This window comes from Gopherus evgoodei, chromosome 10 (genome assembly GCF_007399415.2).
Source record: "Gopherus evgoodei ecotype Sinaloan lineage chromosome 10, rGopEvg1_v1.p, whole genome shotgun sequence".
Lineage (NCBI taxonomy): Eukaryota > Metazoa > Chordata > Testudines > Testudinidae > Gopherus > Gopherus evgoodei.
In genome coordinates this window covers 82,938,970-82,959,852 of record NC_044331.1, presented here as the reverse complement: position 1 = coordinate 82,959,852, position 20,883 = coordinate 82,938,970, and the positions used below count along the sequence as shown (strand labels likewise).

The 20,883-nt window shown below is 60.5% G+C and overlaps 1 protein-coding gene across 4 annotated transcripts in view; it reads left to right on the top strand.

Annotated features, from left to right (window-relative positions):
• Positions 1–20,883, top strand: part of CASKIN1 (CASK interacting protein 1) — a 189,650-nt gene that overhangs the window by 161,061 nt on the left and 7,706 nt on the right. For 3 of the 4 annotated variants that reach the window (XM_030578352.1, XM_030578351.1, XM_030578353.1), the window contains 8 exons: positions 3,872–3,979; positions 4,277–4,395; positions 5,485–5,572; positions 8,616–8,713; positions 11,176–11,286; positions 12,934–13,035; positions 14,052–14,190; positions 17,012–19,204. In XM_030578352.1, the coding sequence (XP_030434212.1) occupies positions 3,872–3,979; positions 4,277–4,395; positions 5,485–5,572; positions 8,616–8,713; positions 11,176–11,286; positions 12,934–13,035; positions 14,052–14,190; positions 17,012–19,204 (2,958 nt within the window). Of the gene's footprint in view, positions 1–3,871; positions 3,980–4,276; positions 4,396–5,484; positions 5,573–8,615; positions 8,714–11,175; positions 11,287–12,933; positions 13,036–14,051; positions 14,191–17,011; positions 19,205–20,502; positions 20,783–20,883 lie in introns of those variants that run through there. The other variant, XM_030578354.1, reaches the window with a different exon arrangement.

The following is a 20,883-nucleotide window of genomic DNA, read 5'->3' as shown; positions in this document are numbered from 1 at the left end:
GCAGAGCAAAATTCCCCCTGAGCCGGTGGCTCTTGCTTCTCTCTGCAAGCTGGGCTGTGCCCTTGTGTCCCTCGCCGGGGGGCTGCCCGGTGACCGGGTCGTGGCTGTGGCGAGCTCACTGTGTACCTCTGACCGCTAGCACTCAGCAGCCCTGCAGACAGTGAGGAGAGGAAATGGAGACACCCCCCCCCCAGTTCTAGGCAGGGCAAATGGCATTTCCCCAGCTGCAGTGTGCCCGGGGCATGAGTCTAGCACTTGTGCCCTGGGATCTTTGATACACATGGAGGGTCCAGACCTTAGTCTTATGGCTCCTTAAAGTAGCGCCCCCTAGCGCCGTGCCAGGGCACCGCCACGTGGGTCTCCCCTGCGAGCACTTCCAGGGCCCTCTCTGGCTGGCTCCCCGTGGGAGGCAGCGTGGCTGTCGGGCGCAGTAGCAGTGTATTCATGTCCCTTCTCTTTGGCCAGTTAAGCTCTTTACATCCATCTAATCTGCCTGGTTGGTTTGTGAGATGGCAGCACGGGAAGAGCCTCTTCTCTCTGCAGGCGACGTGCCATGCTCAGCGGGGAACCTTGGGATGGGCCTGCCTGTTAGACCCTCTCCCTGCCACTCTCGGGGATGTTCTCGGGTGCGTGCTCTCTGCTGCTGTCCCAGGCCGGGTTCCCAGCTGGGTGGGTTGTGGCTGCACCTAGCAGAGGTGGTTTGATCCCTGTGGTCAGCACTGGGGCGACCGCAGCTGGAATCCCGTGTCCAGTTCTGGAGGCCACAGTTCAAGGAGGCGGCTGATGAATTGGAGAGGGCTCAGAGAAGAGCCACAAGAACATTTAAAGGATTAGAAAACCTGCCTGATAGTGAGAGGCTCCAGGAGCTCCATCTAGTGTAGCCCAGGGAGGGCTAAGGGGTGACTTGATTACAGTTTGTAAGCACCTACCAGGGGAACAAATATTTAATATTGGGGCCCAGCCACCCTGTCCTCACTGCTCATTGGTCATTTCCCCCACCACTGGATGTCCCACTCATCTGTCCCCCACCTGCTCCGTTATCGATGCTATGCCTGTGGCAGGGATGCTGGCAGCTGTCGGCACCTTACATGTCATGTCTTTGGCCAGTGCCGAGATGACTCCAGAAATTCACCCTCCGGTTGAACATTAACCCACAGAGAGCTCCAGGACGGACTGTGCCCAGGGAGCGGGGGTGCCGTGGGTGGGAGGGTGTCCTTCTACCCAGGCCGTGTCGACTCTGTGCACGGAGGACGTCTGTCACTGAATTCATTGGGCAAGAACCAAGACGAGGAGGCTGCGATGCTGCTTTGTATGGAGGGAGGAAGTGCAGAAAGAACTCGCCATAAAATCCTGTGGAGGAAAGGTCAATGTGCCACACCTTAGCTGGGTGGGTGCATGCCTAGGTGGCTGGCTGTCATTCTCCCTCTGTTTGATCTCAGGAAGATTGCAGTTCCCTCTTTGCCTTCTCCTTCCACTGGGCGTTACTCCGCACTGCTGGCCTGCCTGAAAGCTGATGAAGTCCTGGCTAATGCAGAGCAGCAAGTTCCATTTCATTAAAGGCCGTGGTCCTCTCTATCAGCATCCAGCCCTTGCAATGGCTTTGTCACCCTGCACAATCTGCCTTGCGCTGCAGCCTGTGTGCAAACTGCAGGAGTGGTTTAATGCATTCAGATAGCATCTGCAGCGACACCAGCTAGGATGAAATGCACCAGGGCTCTGCTGCTAGGGTCAGGCAGGAAACCCCTTCCCGGGCTGGGCTGCCAACTTGATTGGTTCTAGTCTCGTGCAGTTAGTCCATGGGTCTGGCAGAGCCCTGGTTATGGCTATAGCTAGCCACAGTTGGTTTTTCCAGGTCCTGGGTATTCCAAGAAACAGGATATCGGGCGACTGACCCTACCTGTAAACAAATGACAGTGATGTTTGTTCCTCTTGGAGGGCTAATAGAGACAGGAGCAGATGAAAGGTTTAAATTCTGGTGCATCAGCATCGTACCCGTGGGTCTCTTAACAAACCTTCCCCTTCCCCATGGGAACCGGCAGTCTCTCCAACTGGTTCAGGGCATTACCAGGCCAGAGACATGCTGAGTAATCTCCAGTTTTCTCCATTTCCTTTTTCAACCAGCCTTTCTGTTTCTCTTTCAGGTGCGAGGAAAGAGTTTGCTGAGCCACTTCCCTTTAACTGGTTTTCCTGGCGCGGGGGTTGGCAGGGGGATAAGAAATGCATGTTTGTTTGCAGGAATCCCCGGGGAAAAGTGTAGTTGGTTGAGTTGTTTCTCTAGTGTAATCTGCACACCCCTTGTGTCGCCCTGCACATGGGGAAATGGCTCTGCTTGTTTCAGTCCTCCTGTCTGACAGCCGAACGCCGCCTTTGCTCTGCACAGGGCTGCTTTCCTCAGTGGCAGAACACGCCCCCAGTGTGACCCACTTTGAACCTCCCTGCTCCATGGTGACCCATTTGTTAGATCTGTTCCCTCGCTGCTGAGAGATCTGTTTGCAGCTGCAAGTGGAGCTCGCTTTACATAACAAGCGGGCTCCCCCCCGCCGGCTCTTCAGCAAACACAGTGTGGTGCCCAGAGCTGGGCGCTTTGACATCATCTGTGCAAAGGGAGCTGCCTTCCCTTCCGCCCCCTCAGACTCAGAGCTAGAGAAGAGGGTTTCTTCCAGCTCCTAGGACCGAGGAACTGCTGAGCGAGTCACTGCCTGGGCCTTGGAAAGCACAGCGAGCGACTCCTCGGACAAAACAGACCCAGGGAAGGCCAGCGGATGAGGAGCTTGGCCTTGTGTTGTCATTTCCCAGCGGCTCCTGGGTCCCTGTAACCCCAGATGCTGCCCCAGGGTTGGGCTCAGCTCCCCCTACACACACAGGCAGTGGGCAGTCCCTGGGGAACACTGACAGACCCCAGGCAGCATCAAACCAGGGACCTCTGGAGCTGCTACAGCATGAGCTACAAGCCCACTGGCTCTTAGCCAGCGCTGCAGAGCGGACTGATTTAACTCTCTTTAAGTGGTCACAGTGCCACTGGATAGGACAGCAGCCCACCCCCAGATGCCGTGTGGGTTATACATGCACTCAGGGAGGGGCTGCTCCGTGTGAGTCGGGGGGCAGCACTGGAGCTGGTGGGAGGGTGTGACAGCATTGATGTCTCTGGGTCATGACTTGTCTGTTGTTATTCAGAGCCCATCCCGGGGGCATGGGGGCCCTGCTGCCCTGGCCAACCACAAGCACTGTGGGTCCGGCCCCCCTTTTGGGGGCACTGGCACCCCAGCCCATAAGCAAAGTCGAGCAGATCAGAGCATTGGGAGGAGCTCTGGCAGCTGCCCTGCGGAGATGTCCCAGGTGGCACCCTCCCTCAGCCCATCGCAGCCGCCCTCCAAGCCTCCGAATGGGGAACGCACAAGTCCTGAGCCTCCCTGGGCAGGCGTCGGGCTCGCCAGGGCAATGGGCTATCACTGACCGCCCGATGAAGGGGTTCACCCCAACAGGGCTCCCCGGCTCCTCTCCAAGGCCTTGCCCAGTGGTGCTGCCCTGGAAATTCATGCCAAGGCAGCATCTCCTCCCTGGGCCTGTGATGCCCGTGGACGCAGTGCCTGGCAGTAGGTACCCTGGGAGGCCGCCCCAGGAGGCCAGTGGGTTGGTCAGTGGAAGGGGCCACTCGGGGTGGGGCGGTGCAGTGGTTCCATGCTATGCCCAGCCAGACCCCCTTGGTCATGCAGCTGTTGCCAGCCTGAGATTGTTCCCTTGTCGCCAGCCTGTCTTCTCAGCAAGTGCTCCCCTCCTCCCCCTCGCCCTGGGTGCATCTCTGGGTAAGACTGCACTGGTCTGCACTGCTACCCCCCCTTCTCACCGCCACTCTCTCCGCTCTGCTCCGAAGGTTCCCGGGGTTCCGACAGCCCGTCGCATCTGTCGCCATCGCAGGGCGGATCTGCTGCCACGCCGGCTCCAGTGGAAGAGATCTGGGTGCTGCGCAAACCCTTTGCAGGTACAGCTGACTGTGCATCGGTCTGGCCCCTGCACCCTGGGAACCGCTGCTTCGGCCTGATGCTGATTGCTGCTGCTGCCCAGTGGCAGGCTGGCGTTCTGCTGGACTCCCCTGCGGTGGTCTCATCAGCAGGCTGATCTGTGCTGACAGGGGGCTCCGAAACACCGGCTGGTGCTGGGGCCGCAAAGCCAGGCCATGCCCAGCAGCGAGGGGTCCCCGTGGTGTGCGGAGCAGTGCCCTGCCAGGCGGTGACAGACGATCGTTACTTGCCATCTAACCCTCCCTCTCCGTTGGCAGGTGGGGACCGCAGCAGCCTGGGGAGCACAGGAAGCGTGGCCAGTGCCCGGAGCTCGGGGAGCGGGCAGAGTACAGGAAGTGGCAGCCATGCCCTGCATGCTGGCTCCGAAGGGGTCAAGGTAAAGGGAGCTGGGTCTGCGGAGGCAGCAGGTAACCCTCGGCCCCTGTCTCCCCAGGGAGCCCTGCCTGGTGGGGAGTTGGCAGCGGAGTGAGATGGTCTCCCATCCTCCCCCACCCTGGAGATGCTCTCAGTGTACACACCTGATGTAACGCGAACAGCCAGTCCCGCGCCAGGCACCCACTCCCTGCCTGGATGCCAGATGGCCAGAGTGCTCCAGCTCTCTGGCCTGCCCCTGTGCTCTGCCCTATGTACGCTGGGTATGTTCCTGCTCTTCGCTCAGTTTGGATGGCAAGGCCTGCACGGGGCTTCTGTGTTTGGATCTCCAGCCCAGCAGGGGCAGATGCTAAGCCCTGCACATCCCCACTGTGCTCCTGCAGCCTGCTCTGGGCCTGGGGGTCGGGCACCCCTCCAGCTGCACTCCAGTTCTGTCTGCTGCAGCCCTCCCCTAACGGGCTTTGTGCACTCCAGCACCATCCTGCCCCTCCATCCTGTTAGCCTACCCGTGGTGGGGGCAACAGATCCTGCCCCTTTCTGAGGCTGTCCATTGGGAGTGGCACCAGGGCTGACTTTGGGGGTAGGAGATCCATCCTTTGTGGGGTGCTCTGTCCTTCCCTTCCCTGCACCTCCTCCGTGGGGCAGAGCGTCCCCAGGCTGCTGCTGCCTCTACTCAGCCACTCGGCCCCTGACTCCAGACGCCTGCCCTCCCCCTAGTACTCTGGAACCACTAGGCAAGGGGGCCATGCTCTGTGTCTTCCTGGGTAATCAGGCCGAGGGGACCTCTCCCTGCTCCCCGTGGCTGCGGGGGCTGGGGCTAGGTGTGTGTGAGGCTGGACTTGGGGTGTCCCGGATGGAGCTGCAGCTTCTGCCATCACTTCCTGGAGGCGAAGCACCATCTGTGCTGTGAGCTGTGTTCTCACACACTCCCTGCTGCATCCAAAATCTGCTGTGCCCCCCCTGCCCGCCCGCGCCTCCGGCTCCGGCTGCCGCAGCGTTAGCAACACAGAGTCTCTGGCTCCTGACAGGCCCCCTTCCCCAACCCCTCCCTACCCCTCCCCGTTTTTTACCCTTGGATGGTGTATTTTTTCAGCTGCTGGCGACGGTCCTGTCCCAGAAGGCGTCGGTGCAAGAGTCTGTGGTGGGTGATGGGCCGGGCAAGGCCCTGGAGGCTGCTGCAGGTGCGTGGCTGGCGGCTGCGTGGCTGCTCGGAGCAGGGCTGACCCTTGGTACCTACGAGGGCTTGGCGTTGAGTTTTTTGCTCCTGTTGCCCAAGAGGAAAGCGCGTGGGTAAAATGACGCTCTCGCCTTTCTGCTGCTGCCAGGCCTTCTCCTGCTTCGGTTAGTCGGGGGCCGGGGGCCTGGGGAGGGCAAGGGGGTGTTCTGGTGTGTGCTCCATCTCCACGCCCACCAAGGGAGTGAAGGGCCGCCCGCGGGCGACCCGCCGGCTCGGTACTGCTGCCAGAGCTATCTGTTGGTCGCCGGTCCCTGCGTGCCAAGCAGCATCATGTGTGGTCTGTTTGTATGACTGGTGTGTGTGCATGCACGATTGAGGTGCATGTGTGATTGGTGTGTGTGTATGGGTGCGGGGTTGGGGGGTGATGTGTGTATGATTGGCGTGTGTGTGTGTGCAGGGCTGGGGTCGTGGTGTGTGTATGATTGGCGTGTGTGTGTGTGTGTGCAGGGCTGGGGTGGTAGTGTGTGTATGATTGGTGTGTGTGTATGTGTGCGGTGTTGGGGGGTGGTGTGTGTATGACTGGCGTGTGTGTGAGTGTATGCAGGGCGGGGGTGGTGGTGTGTGTATGATTGATGTGTGGGATGGGGGGGTTAGAGGTGTGCATGATTGAGGTGCATGTGTGATGTGTGTGTATGTGTGCGAGGTTGGAGGGTGGTGTGTGTATGATTGGCATGTGTGTGTGTGTGTGTGCAGGGCTGGGGTGGTGGTGTGTGTATGATTGGCGTGTGTGTGTGTGTGCAGGGCTGAGGTGGTGGTGTGTGTATGATTGGTGTGTGTGTATGTGTGCGGCATTGGGAGGTGGTGTGTGTATGATTGGCATGTGTGTGAGTGTGTGTGGGCCTAGGGTGGTGGTGTGTGTATGATTGATGTGTGGGATGGGGGGTTAGAGGTGTGCATGATTGAGGTGCATGTGTGATTGGTGTGTGTGTATGTGTGCGAGGTTGGGGGTGGTGTGTGTATGATTGGCGTGTGTGTGTGTGCAGGGCTGGGGTGGTGGTGTGTGTATGATTGATGTGTGGGATGGGGGGATTAGAGGTGTGCATGATTGGGGTGCATGTGTGATTGGTGTGTATGTATGTGGGGTTGGGGGGGTGATGTGTGTATGATTGGTATGTGGGACTGAGGAGGTGGTGTGTGTATGATCGGTGTGTGTATTTGTGATTGATGTGGGGGGGGTTGGAGGTGTGCGTGGTTGGGGTGTGCATGTGTGTGTGATTGGTGCGTGTGTGCTGTGGTGATGTGTGTGATTGGTGTGAGCATATGAGTGTGATTGGTGTGTGTGTGGCATGGTGGTGTGTGTATATACGATTGGTGTGGATGGTGGGGTTGGGGTGTGTGCAGTGGTTGGGGGATTGGGTGTGTGGTTGGGGTGTGTGCGTGTGTATATGATTGGTGTGGGTGAGGTGGTTGGGGTATGTGTGTGGTTGGGAGGGATGCGTATGGTGTGTGTGTGTGTGTGTGTATAGTTGGGGTGGTGGTGGTGGTTGGGGTGTGTGGGTGGGTGAGGCGGGACGGGGGGGGTTGCTGCTCACCTCCATGCTGGAAGCATCCAGCCATTTTACCAGCCTGATTGCAAAGTGCTTAATTTGGGCTGCAGGTTCCCCAAGGGCTGGGAACTCGGCCGAGCCACTAAACCCTTTGGCTTCCTTCCCCTGCCCTGGCTGCCGGCCCCTCGGCACTGCTAGAACAAGTGGTGTGAGTTCTCAGCCAGGCCCGGGCACTTCCCCGTCTGGCTGCTGGCACGCAGGGGGAGGGGAGAGTAGCCCTAAGCCAAATGCCGTAATCCTGGTGGGTCAGGGCCGCTCCCTCCTCTGGGCCTGGAGCTCCCCGAAGGGAGCCGAGCTGAGGAAAGGGCCAGGCTGGGGGTGCTGAGCAGAGTCCCCCAGCAGGGCACCACCGTGGTAATGGGGCTGGAGAAGGGCCAGTTTCCGGTCGGAACGTCCTGGCCTTTGCACCTCTGGACCAGGGCCAGTGTCCAAAGAGCAGCATCAGACCCAGGGACCCGGGGCTGTTCGAGGGTCTGAGACACGGCTGTCCCCAGGGCAGAGGGCGGTGCACTGCACCCGTGGCAGGCCGGCACCCTGGCTCTCGTAGGGTTAATGTCTTGTCCTGACTTGGCCTAGGACACTGAGGCAAGTGGCACGTGACATTAAACCGCTGTGTGATTGGTTAATAACGTGGATTGATTAATCGTTCAGTCAGGAGGCTTTTACTGTGTTATTAACCAATTGTAGTGGATAAAATGATCATCCTTGGGCAGTGGTTACACTGTGAGAATCTGCAGCACTGGCGGAAGTGAAACACCCAATTCACACGACCAAGGGTCTTTTGGGGATGTTGGGGGCTTATTTGGTTCCTGCCCCAGCGAGGTCTGAGCATCGCTGCCCCAGGATACGGCCTGGCTGCTCCAGACCGCATCACGCTGATGGCCGTCTTGCCTCTGTTCCACTTGAGTCCTGAGGGTTGCCACGGTGAAAGGCGTCAAAGTGCTGCTGTGGGGAAGCCCCAGGCACTAGGAATACCAGCGCCCCAGTGGCAGGAAGCGAGCCCGAGAGCCCCAAGGGGGGACAGCCCCCGGCATGCATGTGGGCATCCCGCACGACGTTCAGAGGAGGGTGGCATCAAACAGAAAAGCTGCACTCTGCTCTCACTCTAGATCTCCCCATTCATGGGAGGATCCCCAGGCATCCCACCGACATGAATGAGCTATTCAGGAAAGACGCCCGTTGCTGAAATGGGGAGAAGCTTGGCAGACAGGCTGCACAACAATTTAGGACAAGTGACAGAGTGTTCCTCATCCAGTTGGACCTACAGGGGAATTGGGTCTCCCGTACCGTCCTGGGGCCAGGACGCCCAGGCTGACACCCCAGACACAGGATATCGTGCCGTGGGGTCTTTACTGTCTGCATCCTGCGGGGCCTCTGCAGGGCCTGCCAGTGCAGCGTTCCTACCTGCTCTGACCGCTCCCTTTGCCTGCTTTGCAACAGGGTCATCTCGGACTCAGAGCCTGGCCAGCTCAACCTACGCCGGGCAGCCACCCGCCGAGCAGCAGCTGAAGAAGATCGAGCCAATGTCAGAAGGGAAGGTAAGAGGGAGGGGCCCCCTGGCAGCTGATTGAATCCAGCTGGAAGGGGGAACAGGCCTTTCAAATGAGGCAGCCCCCATCTGCCAGGCTCGCTTGGTGTGAGGGAAGGGACTGGCAGCCCAGTGTCACAGCTCAGCTCGCCCGCCCCTGCTCTCACCATCCCCCCTCCCTCCGTCGCTTGCTGTCCCACACCTGCACTCACTTTCACCGGGCTAGGACGGGGGAGCGAACCTGCCTGCAGGCGCCTCCCCCTCAGCTCTCATTGGCTGCGGTTCCTGGCCAATGGGAGCTGTAGAGTCGGTGCTCAGGGTAAGGGCAGTGCACAGAGACCCCCTGGCTGAGCTTGCGCCTACCAGACTTGCCGGTCGCTTCCAGGAGCAGCGTGGAGCTAGGGCAGGTAGGGAGCCTGTCTTAGCCTCACTGCACCACCAACCGGACTTTTAGTGGCCTGTTAAAATCTCCTGGATGGCTTTCAGCAGTCACTGGGAGATCGATGCCGATTCCGGGAGACTCCCAGCCAATCCAGGAGGCTTGATAACCCTACGCCTGCAAGAGTCATGACCAGGCAGCCGGCGATCTGCCCACTGGGGCTCCAGAGTGGGCTCTCAGACAGCCAGGTGAGGAAAAACCTTCCCCACACGGCGCATAGGATGGGCCACTTGCTTTGCGGAAGATGCGAGCTGGCCTGGGGCACAGCGGATGTGCCTGCAGGGGGCGCTGCATTGAGCGAGTTCTGCCCCCTAGTTTTCCGAAGCAGGACCTGTACTTGCCCAGCGTTCACCGCCTCCCTTTTTCTGGAAGTAAGGTCCTCTCTCTGCAGTGGCCCATGCCCAGGACCGTAACCTCAGCTGGGGAACGATGCTGCGGGAGCCAGTGAGGGCTGCAAAAAGTCAAAGGTCCTGTGGGCCACTTCTGCTGCGTTCTCCCCGCTCGAGTTCACGTGCGGTTTGGCGGCTGCCCAGCGGGCAGCTCTAGATGCTGTTCGGGTGTCACAGGAGAGTGGCTTATCATCGACTCTCACCTTGGAGTTATTTTTTACTAATGGCAATGGCTCCCCCATCCCCTGCACAGGTGACCCCACTGAGGTCAGGGGTCACCGGGCAGAACCCACGCAGCATGGCCAACCCCCAAATTCCCAAATCATGAGATTGCAAAATGACAGTGTGTTGGGGTCTGTCGTCTGATTACCACCCCCCCAGGGGGTGTGGGGCAGTCGCAGCACTGCCCCCTCTCCCAGGTGTGGGTTCTCGCTGGGGAGCCCAACTCAGATCAAATCACACAGACCTTTGTCAATTGCCGCCTGGGGGTGCAGAGCTTCCAGCTTCTCCTCAGCCCCACATCTTAATTCATTATGTGCCGAGCCCCACATCTGCTCTTCCCCCAGCCCAGCAATTCTGCCCCCCAATCCCTACATCTGCCCCTTTGGCAGCTCCAGAGGTTCTGGTGTTGCGGGGGGGGGCAGTTTGACCCACTGCTCACGGCGAGGGGGCTCTGGAGAGGAAGCGGGCCCTGCGAGCGGCTGTCAGTGTGGGAGTGCAGGTGGGGGCTGGCTCTGCGCAGGGCAGGGGGATGCCATGTGCCAACTGCGTCTCTGTGCTCCGGACCCCAAGCTTGCAGTGCGTTAGACTCCGTTGTCTGCAGCCCTCAGCTCAGCTGTCACATTTCGGCAGTGGCATGGCGGGTCCCCTCCCCGGAACCACCGTTCCGGCGCCCAGGGCGAGAGTCGCATTTTGGCTGAGCACCTCAGACAGCTTCCCTCACTGTGCTGCCACCTGCGCTTCACAGCTTCCCAGTGCGGCGGGACGCTGCCTCCTGCACGGGAACAGGCTGCGAGGAGCCTGGCGCGGCGGGGTGCAGAGAGCGCGTGGGCGGGCAGGGCCCTCGGGCGCGCTGGGGAATTGTGGTGTTCCAAAGGGCCTCACCATGCTGGGCTGAGTGAGGGGGAGGAAATGCTGCTCGGTCTGTCTCCCTGGTGGGGTGATTTTCGGGGCTGGTGACGGGGTGAATGACTCGCCTGCCTCTTGCTGTGAGGCCCCACGGCAGAGGGGGGACCATCTGGCAAATCTCCTACAGGCTCCTCCATGTCCCAGGGAGTTCCCCAGGCTCCTGTCCCTTTCCACGGGAAAAGCTGGGGTTAGAGACCTGTCACAGACTCAGCCTGGAGGGTATTTCCCTGCTAAATCCTGCAGGTGGCTGGGCTCTCGCTTCTCCTACCCATGGGGTGGGAGTGACAACCAGGAGCCTCTGGGCTTTGCCTGACTGCAGCTCCCTCTCCCCCAACTGCTGGGTCTAGGGGGGCAGTCCATGGGGTGGTGGGGTGGGGCCAACCCCCGAGTGCTTCGGGCCAGGGAGGACTCCTCCCTGCACGAGGGTTGGCTGGGTGCAGGCCGGGTTGGCACTGACTGCGCGTGCTGCCGTATGGCGTGGCAGTGCCACTGACCCCCGTTCTGTCTCGCCCCCAGAGCTCCGAGGCCGTGTACCAGTGGCTCTGCAAGTTCCAGCTGCAGCTGTACGCAGCCAACTTCATCAACGCCGGGTACGACATCCCCACCATCAGCCGCATGACGCCAGAGGTGAGGCCGGGGGGGGAGCTGAACGGCGAGGGGCCCGATCCTAAGCGCTCCTTGCCGTGGCACGGATCGGACCCAAAGAGAGAGCATAGCTCCCTTAGGTGAAGGGTGGAGGAGGGGCTGCAGGATGGGTTGGGAGGCCCCTGCCCCGAGCTGCCGAGGCTCAGCCATGTGCGGTGGGACGTAGGGCCTGGATCGAACGGCGAGTAGTGGCACTCGTGGGCGGCACATCCAGCTTTGCTGGCTCCTGGCGTTCTAGATGGTAAAAGGGAATGGGGATCGTTCCAGAGCCAGCTGAGTGGTACGGGGGTAGGGGGGCTGGGAGATGTGCCGGGCCTGGGACGGGTGCGGCGCTCATGGGCAAATCCATGCTGAGCTACCATCTTTGCAGACGAGTTAAGATCCTCACTTCGGCACTTAGCCCCCCAGAGCTGCTGGGACAGACCCGTGTCTCTCCCCCAACCCTCGGCACAGGCCTGTGGCCAGGTGGGGAGCTGGCGTGTGGGGAGTGCTGGGTCCAAGGGCAGCTCTGCAGGGGGGGGGGGGGGGGGGGGGGGGACTGGCCCCGAGGAGAGCTCTGAGTGGCTGGGTCCAAGCCCCATCCTGAGGCTCCCAGCTCCGCCGCACTCCTCTAGCGGGCTGGAGATGTGGGATAGCACATGGCAGAGCTACTCCAGCTGCAGCTCTGGGGGCGTTTCCCCGTTCTCGCCAGAACCTGGGGTATGATCCCGGGGGGGTCTGGGGGAGGACTCAGCCTGCTCTGAGAACACGGGGGCTAGGGAACTAGCCCTCCTCCCCTCGTCTTCGGACCTGGAGCAGCTTTAGAGAGGCTGACGCTGTGTGTCCTGGCTCCAAGGGACGGCTGAGCTGAGCTGTGCCCTTCCAGCCGGAGTCCACCTGTGTGTGATGTTGGGGGAATGCCACAGGGCCCAATTCGTTCACTCCTATCAGTGCAGCCTCTTGTGGGTGGGACTCCTCTGCTCTGGATGTGGCGTGCACACACACACACACACACACACACACACACACACACACACACACACACACACACACACACACACGTCTGCCCTGCAGAGCGTGCCCTTGGCTTTACCAAGCCAGAGCCCTCCTTCCCACTAGGAGAATGCCGTTTGGATTGGTTTCTCATCTCCACGGAGAAGATCAGTGTTTAGTGTGAAGCATTTTTTCATTTGTATCGATTTTAAGTTTTCGCAGTTGAGGGGAATTATCGGGGGGGTATGTGTAGAGGTCAGGCAATGGGGGAGGGGCTCAGACCATAATTATTGAAGGGCAATAGCTGTTGAGACCCAAAAAGTTAAAACTTTGTAACTGTTAAAACGTCAACACGTTGCATGTCCACGTGCACAAAGTCATTAGCCTCGCGCTCATTAACGAGTTCTCAAGCCGCATTGTTCTCACTTCTCCTGTCTGCTGCTCTCCGTGGGGGTCACTGGAAGTAGTTTGTGGGTTTGGGTGTACAGCGATTTACCGATTAAAAACCTCACCCTTCCGAGCCTGCTCCCACACCCCTTGTAACGGAGAGGTGGCCTGTGGAGGCTGACAGCCTGCGATCTTCTGTGGGGGCTGCCAGCGCCGCGCAGCAGGGCCCTGCTTGTGCAGTGAAGGTGACGGTGTCTGTCTGTGCCCTAGGACCTCACTGCCATCGGCGTGACGAAACCTGGACACAGGAAGAAGATCACCTCGGAGATCAACAGCCTGAACATCCCCGAGTGGCTTCCGGAGTACAAGCCGGTAAGGCTCCCCCAGCTCCCCCAGAATGCTCCCTGCCTGTCAGCGTTGGCCTGTTGGCAGGTTTCCCTGTGGGACATGGGGTCGCCGGGCTAACCATCCCGGGCTGTACCTAGGCCTCACCTCTCCCACCCTGGGATGGCGTGTGGCTCTTTAGCTGCTGGAGATAGGTGAGGCCTGGACCCTATCTCCTTGCTCTGTGGGGACTGGTCCCCGTGTTGCAGCCTGTTTCATTTGGGACTGTGTCCTGGTGCAGCATGGGAAGGGCCCTCTACCAGCGCATTCGGAGGCTCCAGTCCTCTCCCAGAGAGCAGTGGATGCTGTCCACCCAAGAGAGGAGCTTTGCCTGGATCTCCCCCGAGCTCTGAGCACAGGTCTGGGTGCCCTGTCCTGGAGGGGACCCTGAGAAATGCAGGGGAAATGGCTCCGGGGTGCTGGGTTGGTCAGCATCCCTAGGGTGGGGGAGCCCAGGGGCTAAGCCATCTCCAAGTGAGGGGGATGGAGCATGAGGCTGGGACTGGGAGGAGAGGGAGAGTTTCGGCAGTCTGAGGAAAGCCCCTCGTGGTGCAGTCCTCTCCCACAGGAAGGGGTGGGAGCCCCTGAACTAGACTGAAGAATGTGCTGGAGAACGGAGCCTGGGCAGGGTCTTGCAGCAAGGCTGAGCTTGTTGGGCCCAGTTCGCTGCTGTCGTGCGCCTTTGGCTCAGGGTATCCTGAGAGGCCAGGGGCCCAATTCACCACGGCCTGGCACCTGGGGCGCAGTTCCCAGCCGGGCAAGGCAGGTGCACAGACCTGAACGCTGGCACGTGGTGCCTGTGCACAGGGATGCACAGGAGACTCCGGTGCCAGGGGCAGGAGCGTCATTGGCTAGATTATAAAGCTCTTGGCTGAAGTAACCTCACGGGATGGGGGGGACGTTAATGCCAGGCCATGGCATAGGTATTACCCCCACGCTGTCCCTTTAAATGGTGCTGGGTCAGGGCCAAAGCATCGTTCTCCCTTTGCCTCCTGCCCCTGTAGGCCAACCTGGCTCTCTGGCTCTCCATGATCGGCCTGGCCCAGTACTACAAAGTCCTGGTGGAGAACGGCTACGAGAACATTGACTTCATCACGGACATCACGTGGGAGGATCTGCAGGAGATCGGGATCACGAAGCTGGGTAATGCAGGGCCGGGCACTGGCACGGGGCAGTGCCCGCTGCATGGGGTGGCGGGTCTTTGTGGCATCCTCCTGGCCAGGAGGAGAAAGCGGTGCCATGGCAACACCCGTGGGCACTGACAGCTGCTGCAAGGTGCCAGCGCTGTGAGACTGCGCAAGGTACCATGGGCAGGCGCCGCTCTGCTGCTAGCTGTAAAGGGACATTAATGGCGCACCCTCAGCTCCTATTGACTGTGCCCATACTCAGCATGCCCCCACCTCAGTCCTGAGGCCCTCCCTCACCCAGCTCACCCAGGCACAGCCCCACAGCTGTCCTGTTCCAGACCTGCCCACTGCACGCAGCCCACGGCACGTCGCACAGTTCTGATCCACAGCCCCCTGTGGTCCCAAACCTGGGCTCCCTCCACTGGTGACCCTGCAGCCCCCGCCGGCTATCCCAGTCCTAGGCCTCTGTCTTGGTCAGAGCCTTTGGGCATTTGGGACCAGATGGGCTGGTTCGGCCTGATGGTGCCTGTGACAGCGCAGGGCTGCCATGACGTCAGCACTGCCCTGGAACGGAAGGGCTCCGCCAGGTGGGGAGGGGATTCTCATGCCAGAAGCTAGGCTCCGAGGATGCTGTGGCACCCTGGGGTGCACGTAGGCCTCACCTCTCCCACCCTGTGCTGTGCTCTGTTAACCCCTGGTGTGCCATACCTCGCTTCACACCCAAAGCCTTCAGCATTCAAAGCAGGGCCAGGCTGTCTCTTAGAGCAGCTGCAGGGCTCACAGCACCTTCCTGCTTGGCCACGTAAGGATGTTCCCTAGCTCTGGCATCCTCCTGACCTCCTGGGGGTCTTGTGTGCCATGAGCCGGTGCCTGGACTTCACTGCTCCTGGTGCCATGTATCAGGAGCCACCTGCAGCTGTGGTGACATGCAGGAATCACCCCTCCCGTTGTGGTTACTTTTGCAGCCTGACATTTCTGCGTGCGGTGACTGATTCCTTCCCTGCCCCAGGTGCTCGTGTCAGCGAGAGGTGCGCGGTCAGAACACGAATGTCCAGTGAAGACCGGGGATGGTGGATGCTATTGCAGCATGTGTGCTGTGCCTCCAGGGGACCTGGAGAATGGGGCCCCTTGCTGTAGAGGGAGGAAAACACAGATGCCCTTGTATCTTGGTTACCACATGCACCCTGTCGACCTGGCTGACATCCCAGCGCAGCCTGGGCACAATTCCACTGAAGTCACCCGGGGGAACTTGTCCCAGAGCTGTGTAGCCATGTATTTACACCGCTATCGCAATACTGGTCAATTTCCTTATATAGACAAGCCCCAGATCATACACTGCTGGCTTCTAGATAATGCACAAGACACACCATGTGAGCTCCCAGTGCGATGCCATGGCCAAACGGGCTGGTGTGACGCTTGACTAGAGAAACACGGGAGCAGGGAGGTGGTTTTACCCCCGTGAGCAGCATTGGTGAGACCGATCTTGGCATGCTGAGCCCAGGTCGGGCGTCCCCAATTTAAAAAGGATGTTGACCAATTGGAGAGGGGGCCGAAAAAAGCCACAAAACGGATTGGTGGGGTGGAGAGAATGCCGGAGAGACTCCAAGAGCTCAATCTCTAGCTTACAGCAGGATGGTCAAGAGGTGATTTGGTTATAGCATCAGCTCAGTGTCTTCACAGGGACAATATACCGGCTGCTAAAGGGCCTTCAGTTTAGCAGAGAAAGACAGAGCAAGAACCAGTGGCTGAAAGCCAGGCAAGTTCCCATTAGAAATAAGGCAGAGTGAGGGCAATTAAGCAGGGAAGTGGTGGATTCTCCAATGTTAAAGGTGACATTAAAGCACCAGTGCAGAGAGCACGTGCAGTTGGTTGTTAGTGGAAATTGGTGGCGAGTTAAGTCCCTGAGTCTTTTTTGACATATTCATGCAAGTAACTTCAGGTTTAGGAAGTAAGGTAGCGATGCAGTCTGTAGTGAGCGAGGTCTCTTGTCCTGGCCGGCTCTGGGTGGATCGCTACGCTCTGCACCCATGCGGCAATGGGACGGCTGAGGCCAGGAACAAACAAACTGAGCAAGGCAGCCAAGGTGGGTTTGCAGGTGAGGAGAGACTCTGGGGGTTGAGTGGAGGAGAGATCAGGATTCATAACAGTGCTTGGAGCACGTAAAGGAGCAATGCCTGGAGATAGCGGGCGTGTGTAGCTCCCAGAGAAGCCAGCTAATGGTGGCACGGTTAGCTCAGATGGGAACTAGAAAACCCATCAGCCTCCCCTCTGCTGGGAGAGATTCTCCTGTCAAGGGCCCCTGTGGCTGGCTGCCTTCCTGCTCACCAGAACCACCAGTTGCTTCAGTTAGGGGGGTTGTTGCTTCGCCCCAGATCTCCCCCTGCCTAGCCGCTGGGTGCTGCGCAGTGATTCCCAGTAGGAATAGTCCCCACACAGCCGGGAAACAAACAAAATAGTTAAAGGTCTGGAAGTGTTGGTTCAAATCTGGCCACCTGGGTCAAATCTGCTTTCCTGTCACCAGTGGAACTCCAGAGAACTGGGCTGACACCAGTCAGGACCCCCCCCCATGTGTCTCTAACCTGGCAGCCTCCTTTTAGTGAAAACACCCTAAAATACACAGCCCTGGTTAAGCTGCCAAGGCCCCCCCGATGCTCCGTGGGAGACGAGTGCTCACTCAGGGTGTGGGCATGGCTGGATTGGGGCGAGACAGCCGTGCTGGGGGAACAAACGTCATTATCCACAGGCCAGCACCAGGGCCTGTGGGTTAGCTGGTGGGACGAGTTGCTCCTCATTGGTTCATGCCCCCTTGTGCCATTTGTCCCTTCCCCCCCTTCCAGGCCACCAGAAGAAGCTGATGCTGGCAGTGAAGAAGCTGGCAGAAATCCAGAAGGCTGAGTACGTCAAGTACGAGTCAGGGACCCTGAAGAAGAAGGCACCCCAGTCTCTGGACGTGCTGGCCATCGAGTCCCCCCAGCAGGAGAACGCCGAGTGCCAGTCTCCCAAGATGACCACCTTCCAGGACAGCGAGCTGAGCAATGAGCTGCAGGTGGCCCTCACGGGCACGGGCGAGGCATCCGAGGGCCAGGAGAAGCAGGCGAACCATGTGGCACATATCCGGGACGGAGCAGGCTACCGGGGCCCCTCCTCCAGGCATGTGCATGAGAACAGCCTGAGCGGTCGGGCCAAGCACATAAGCAGCTCCCAGGAGCTGCTGGGGGACGGGCCCAAGGGGCCGAGCGCAGCCATGTCCAAGAGCCAGGAGTTCCTGACGGAGGAGGTGAAGGAGGGGCCCCCCAGCATGCCCAAGGAGATCAGGCCCGCACGGCATGGGCACCCTGTCAAGAGAGCCAGCGTGCCCCCAGTGCCAGGCAAGCCCAGGCAGTCATTCCCCCCGGCCGGAGGGCGCTTCACCCCACCGCAGACGCCCACCAAACCACGGCCATCCTCGCCCCAGACGCTCATCGTGCCCCACGCCACGGCCAAGGTCAAGCCCACGCCACAGCTCCTCCAGCAGGCTGACCGCCCCATGTCACCCCGGTCCCTGCCTCAGTCCCCCACCCACAGGGGCTTTGCCTATGTCATGCCGCAGCCCGTGGAGGGCGAAAGCCTCGCTGGGCACCCACTGGGCCCCGTGGCACAAGGAGTCCCAGTCCTGCCGGTCTCAGTGCCCGTGCTCTGCCTGCCGCCGCAGAATGGGGAGGCAGAGGAGGAGCTGGGCAGGCCGAAGAAGCGTGCGCACAGCCTGAACCGATATGCAATGTCCGACAGCGAGCAGGAGCGGGACGAGCTGCTGGTGCCGGATGCCGGGCCCTATGCCACAGTGCAGCGGCGGGTGGGCAGGAGCCATTCAGTGCGGGCACAGTCGGGTGGAGACAAGAACGTCAACCGCAGCCAATCTTTTGCTGTCAGGCCCAAGAAGAAGGGGCCGCCCCCGCCGCCCCCCAAGCGCTCCAGCTCCGCCATCTCCAGCACCAACATGGCCGACGACTTCAGCAAGGAGGGGGAAGGGGACGCGCCTGGCGGGGAGGATGAGGAGGCGCAGGAGAGTTACCGGGAGCAGCGGCGCGCGAGCGATGTGGGGGGCAGCGTGGACACAGGCAGTGCGGGCAGCGTGAAGAGCATCGCCGCCATGCTGGAGATGTCCTCTATTGGGGGGGGTGCCCGGGCGCTGGCCCTGCAGAAGCCTCACCCAGGAGGAGGAGGGAAAGGACCCGAAGGCTACTACCTGCACCCTGCTGGTGCCATGCACCTGGCCAGCCCAGAGCATTCCCGCGTAGCCGCCGTCCTGGCCACTGTGAAGCACAAAGACGCCATCGGCCTGGATGGGGAGGTGGTGAACCGGCGCAGGACCATCAGCGGCCCCGTGACCGGCCTCATTGCGGCCGTCCGAAGGGAGCGCTCTGACAGCATCAGGTCGGACACGGGCAAGGACGGCGGCCTGGTGGAGCGGCTACGGGCGGAGCATGGGGGCTCCCCCCAGAACAGCTCGGCCGAGAACATTCCCTTTGCCGAGGAAGGGAACCTGACCATCAAGCAGCGGCCCCGGCAGATGGGGCTGGCCAAGGGCGAGGCAGGGGAGGGGCTGTCGCCTGCTCACCGGCATGGGGACTTGGCCAAGGTGGAGGCCAGCGCCACGCTCAAGAGGAGGATCCGAGCCAAACAGAGCCAGCAGGACAGCGTCAAGTTCATCCTGACTGAGTCGGACACGGTCAAGCGACGGCCCAAGTCCAAAGACAAGGAGCAGGGGCTGGAGCCAGCCCCCCTCTCCATCTACCAGAACGGCACCGGCACCATCAAGCGGAGGCCGGCGTCTGAGATGAGCGGCGCGGAGACGCCCCCGCTGGGCCCTGCTGCAGGCAACAGGCAGGACAGGCTGGAACATGTGCCGCAGGCTGTGGGCGGGGAGCCCAAAAAGCCCTTCAAGCCGCCGGTCTCTCCCAAGCCCGTGTTAACCCCACAAGCACAGAAGGTCCCCGGGCTGCCCACACCCACTTCCAAAAAGGCACCGATCCCCAGCCCCGGCAGCCCAGGTAGGTGATGTCCTGCCGAGGGAGCTGGCAGGAGTCCAGCTCTGCTCCTAAGAGCCCACAAGCTCAGTGGGGTCAGAGTCGGTTCGCTGTTGCCTGGGAGAGCGCTAAGGCTAATGCCGGCTGGTGCTGGCACTGGCGCAGGGCCCTGCCTCGTGGTCCGTACGGCAGCAGCGGAGTGCGGGGATGGGGGCTCCGTGCCAACCAAGCATCTGCTGAGGGTGTTTTGGGTTTAATCCCCTTTGCCTGCAGCAGGTAGCTCTGCAGCCCATCTCTGTCTCTGGCAGTTCTCCCAGCACCAGGCTGGGCTCCCTCCACACGGCTTGACGAGGAGCGATCCTCATGGCTCGCGCAGAGGGAAGCCTTCCCTCATGGCGGCTGGCAGCTGGGCCAGGACATCTCTTCAGCCCCTGCCTGCCCTTCTGCTGCCCGGCAGAGCCTCTCTGAGCCTCGCTCTGTAGCGTGAGCCTGTGCTCGGTGAGCACTGCCCCACAGGGATGTGAGGAGCACCGCGGGCAGAGTGGGACTCCTTCCGCTGGGGCAGAACAGTGAGAGATCAGCTCCATTCCAGCCTTGCCCATTGTCATTTATGGCTTGGATTGTGGTAGCACCGAGGAGTCCACTTGTGGCCCAGGGCCCCGTGGCACCAGGTGCTGTACAGACAGAGCAAAAGACAGTCCCTGCCCCAGAGAGCTTCCAGCCTCATGTGCATCCTGCCTCCAGACTGCCTCCATTGGATGCTCTGCCTCCCCCACATCCCATCCTGCGCAGCTGGGCCGGGTCCCGGGTCCTGGCCAGCGGCTGCTGTGCATCAGCCCCTTGGATGAGTGGGAAGTGAAAAGACCCCTCTGGGAACAGCCGCTGGGATTCTGTGCAGCGTTTGGCGACTTGTCCCAGCAATCAGCCAGGCCCCATAATTCCTAACGCTCCTGGGAGGGGAGTGGCACGTTCACTGGAGTCCACGACAGAGTCCTAGCGTGGCACGTCTGGGGACCCACTGTAGCTCTGGAGCTAGGAGTAAAAGCTTCTATGGCAGTGAGGGGCAACCTGTCGCCCGTCAAGGTAAGCCACTGGCGGGCCACCAGACAGTTAGTTACATTTTCACGAATGCCTACAGCTCCCAGTGGCCGTGGTTCGCCATTCCCAGCCAATGGGAGCTGCGGGAAGTGGTGGCCACAGGTTGCCCAGCACTGCTGTGGCCTGGTCCTGCGAGCTGGTGGCACTAACTGGTCTCTAGACGCTGGGTTACAGGTGGATAGAGCGGCATCCAGGGAGGAGCGCTAACAGAACTATTTCTGCAGCCCTGGTCTCCATGTCCGCTGGTCGTGGATGCTGGCTCTTCCTAACGCAGGGCTGATCTGCAGGCAGAACTCAAGGGCCCACTGGGCGACAGCCCAGCGAAATAATCCTTGCCCAGGGCCCGGGTGTGAGCTGGAGCCGGAGAAGTGTTTAAGGCTGGGTGCATGCATGCCGGGTGAGCTCCATTGGCAGGTGGTTTTTAATGCTCTGCTGCTAACCCTCCAGCGCCTGGGAGCAGGCTTTGCCACTTGGGGTTTAGGAGCTCTGTGGAATAAGCCCCCCCAGCTGTGTCACTGGCTGCCTGCTTCTTTAGCTGGATTGTATTGCAAAAATTCATTAGCCCATGAGGTGGCTGGGTTTCATATTAACTGCAGTTCATTGTG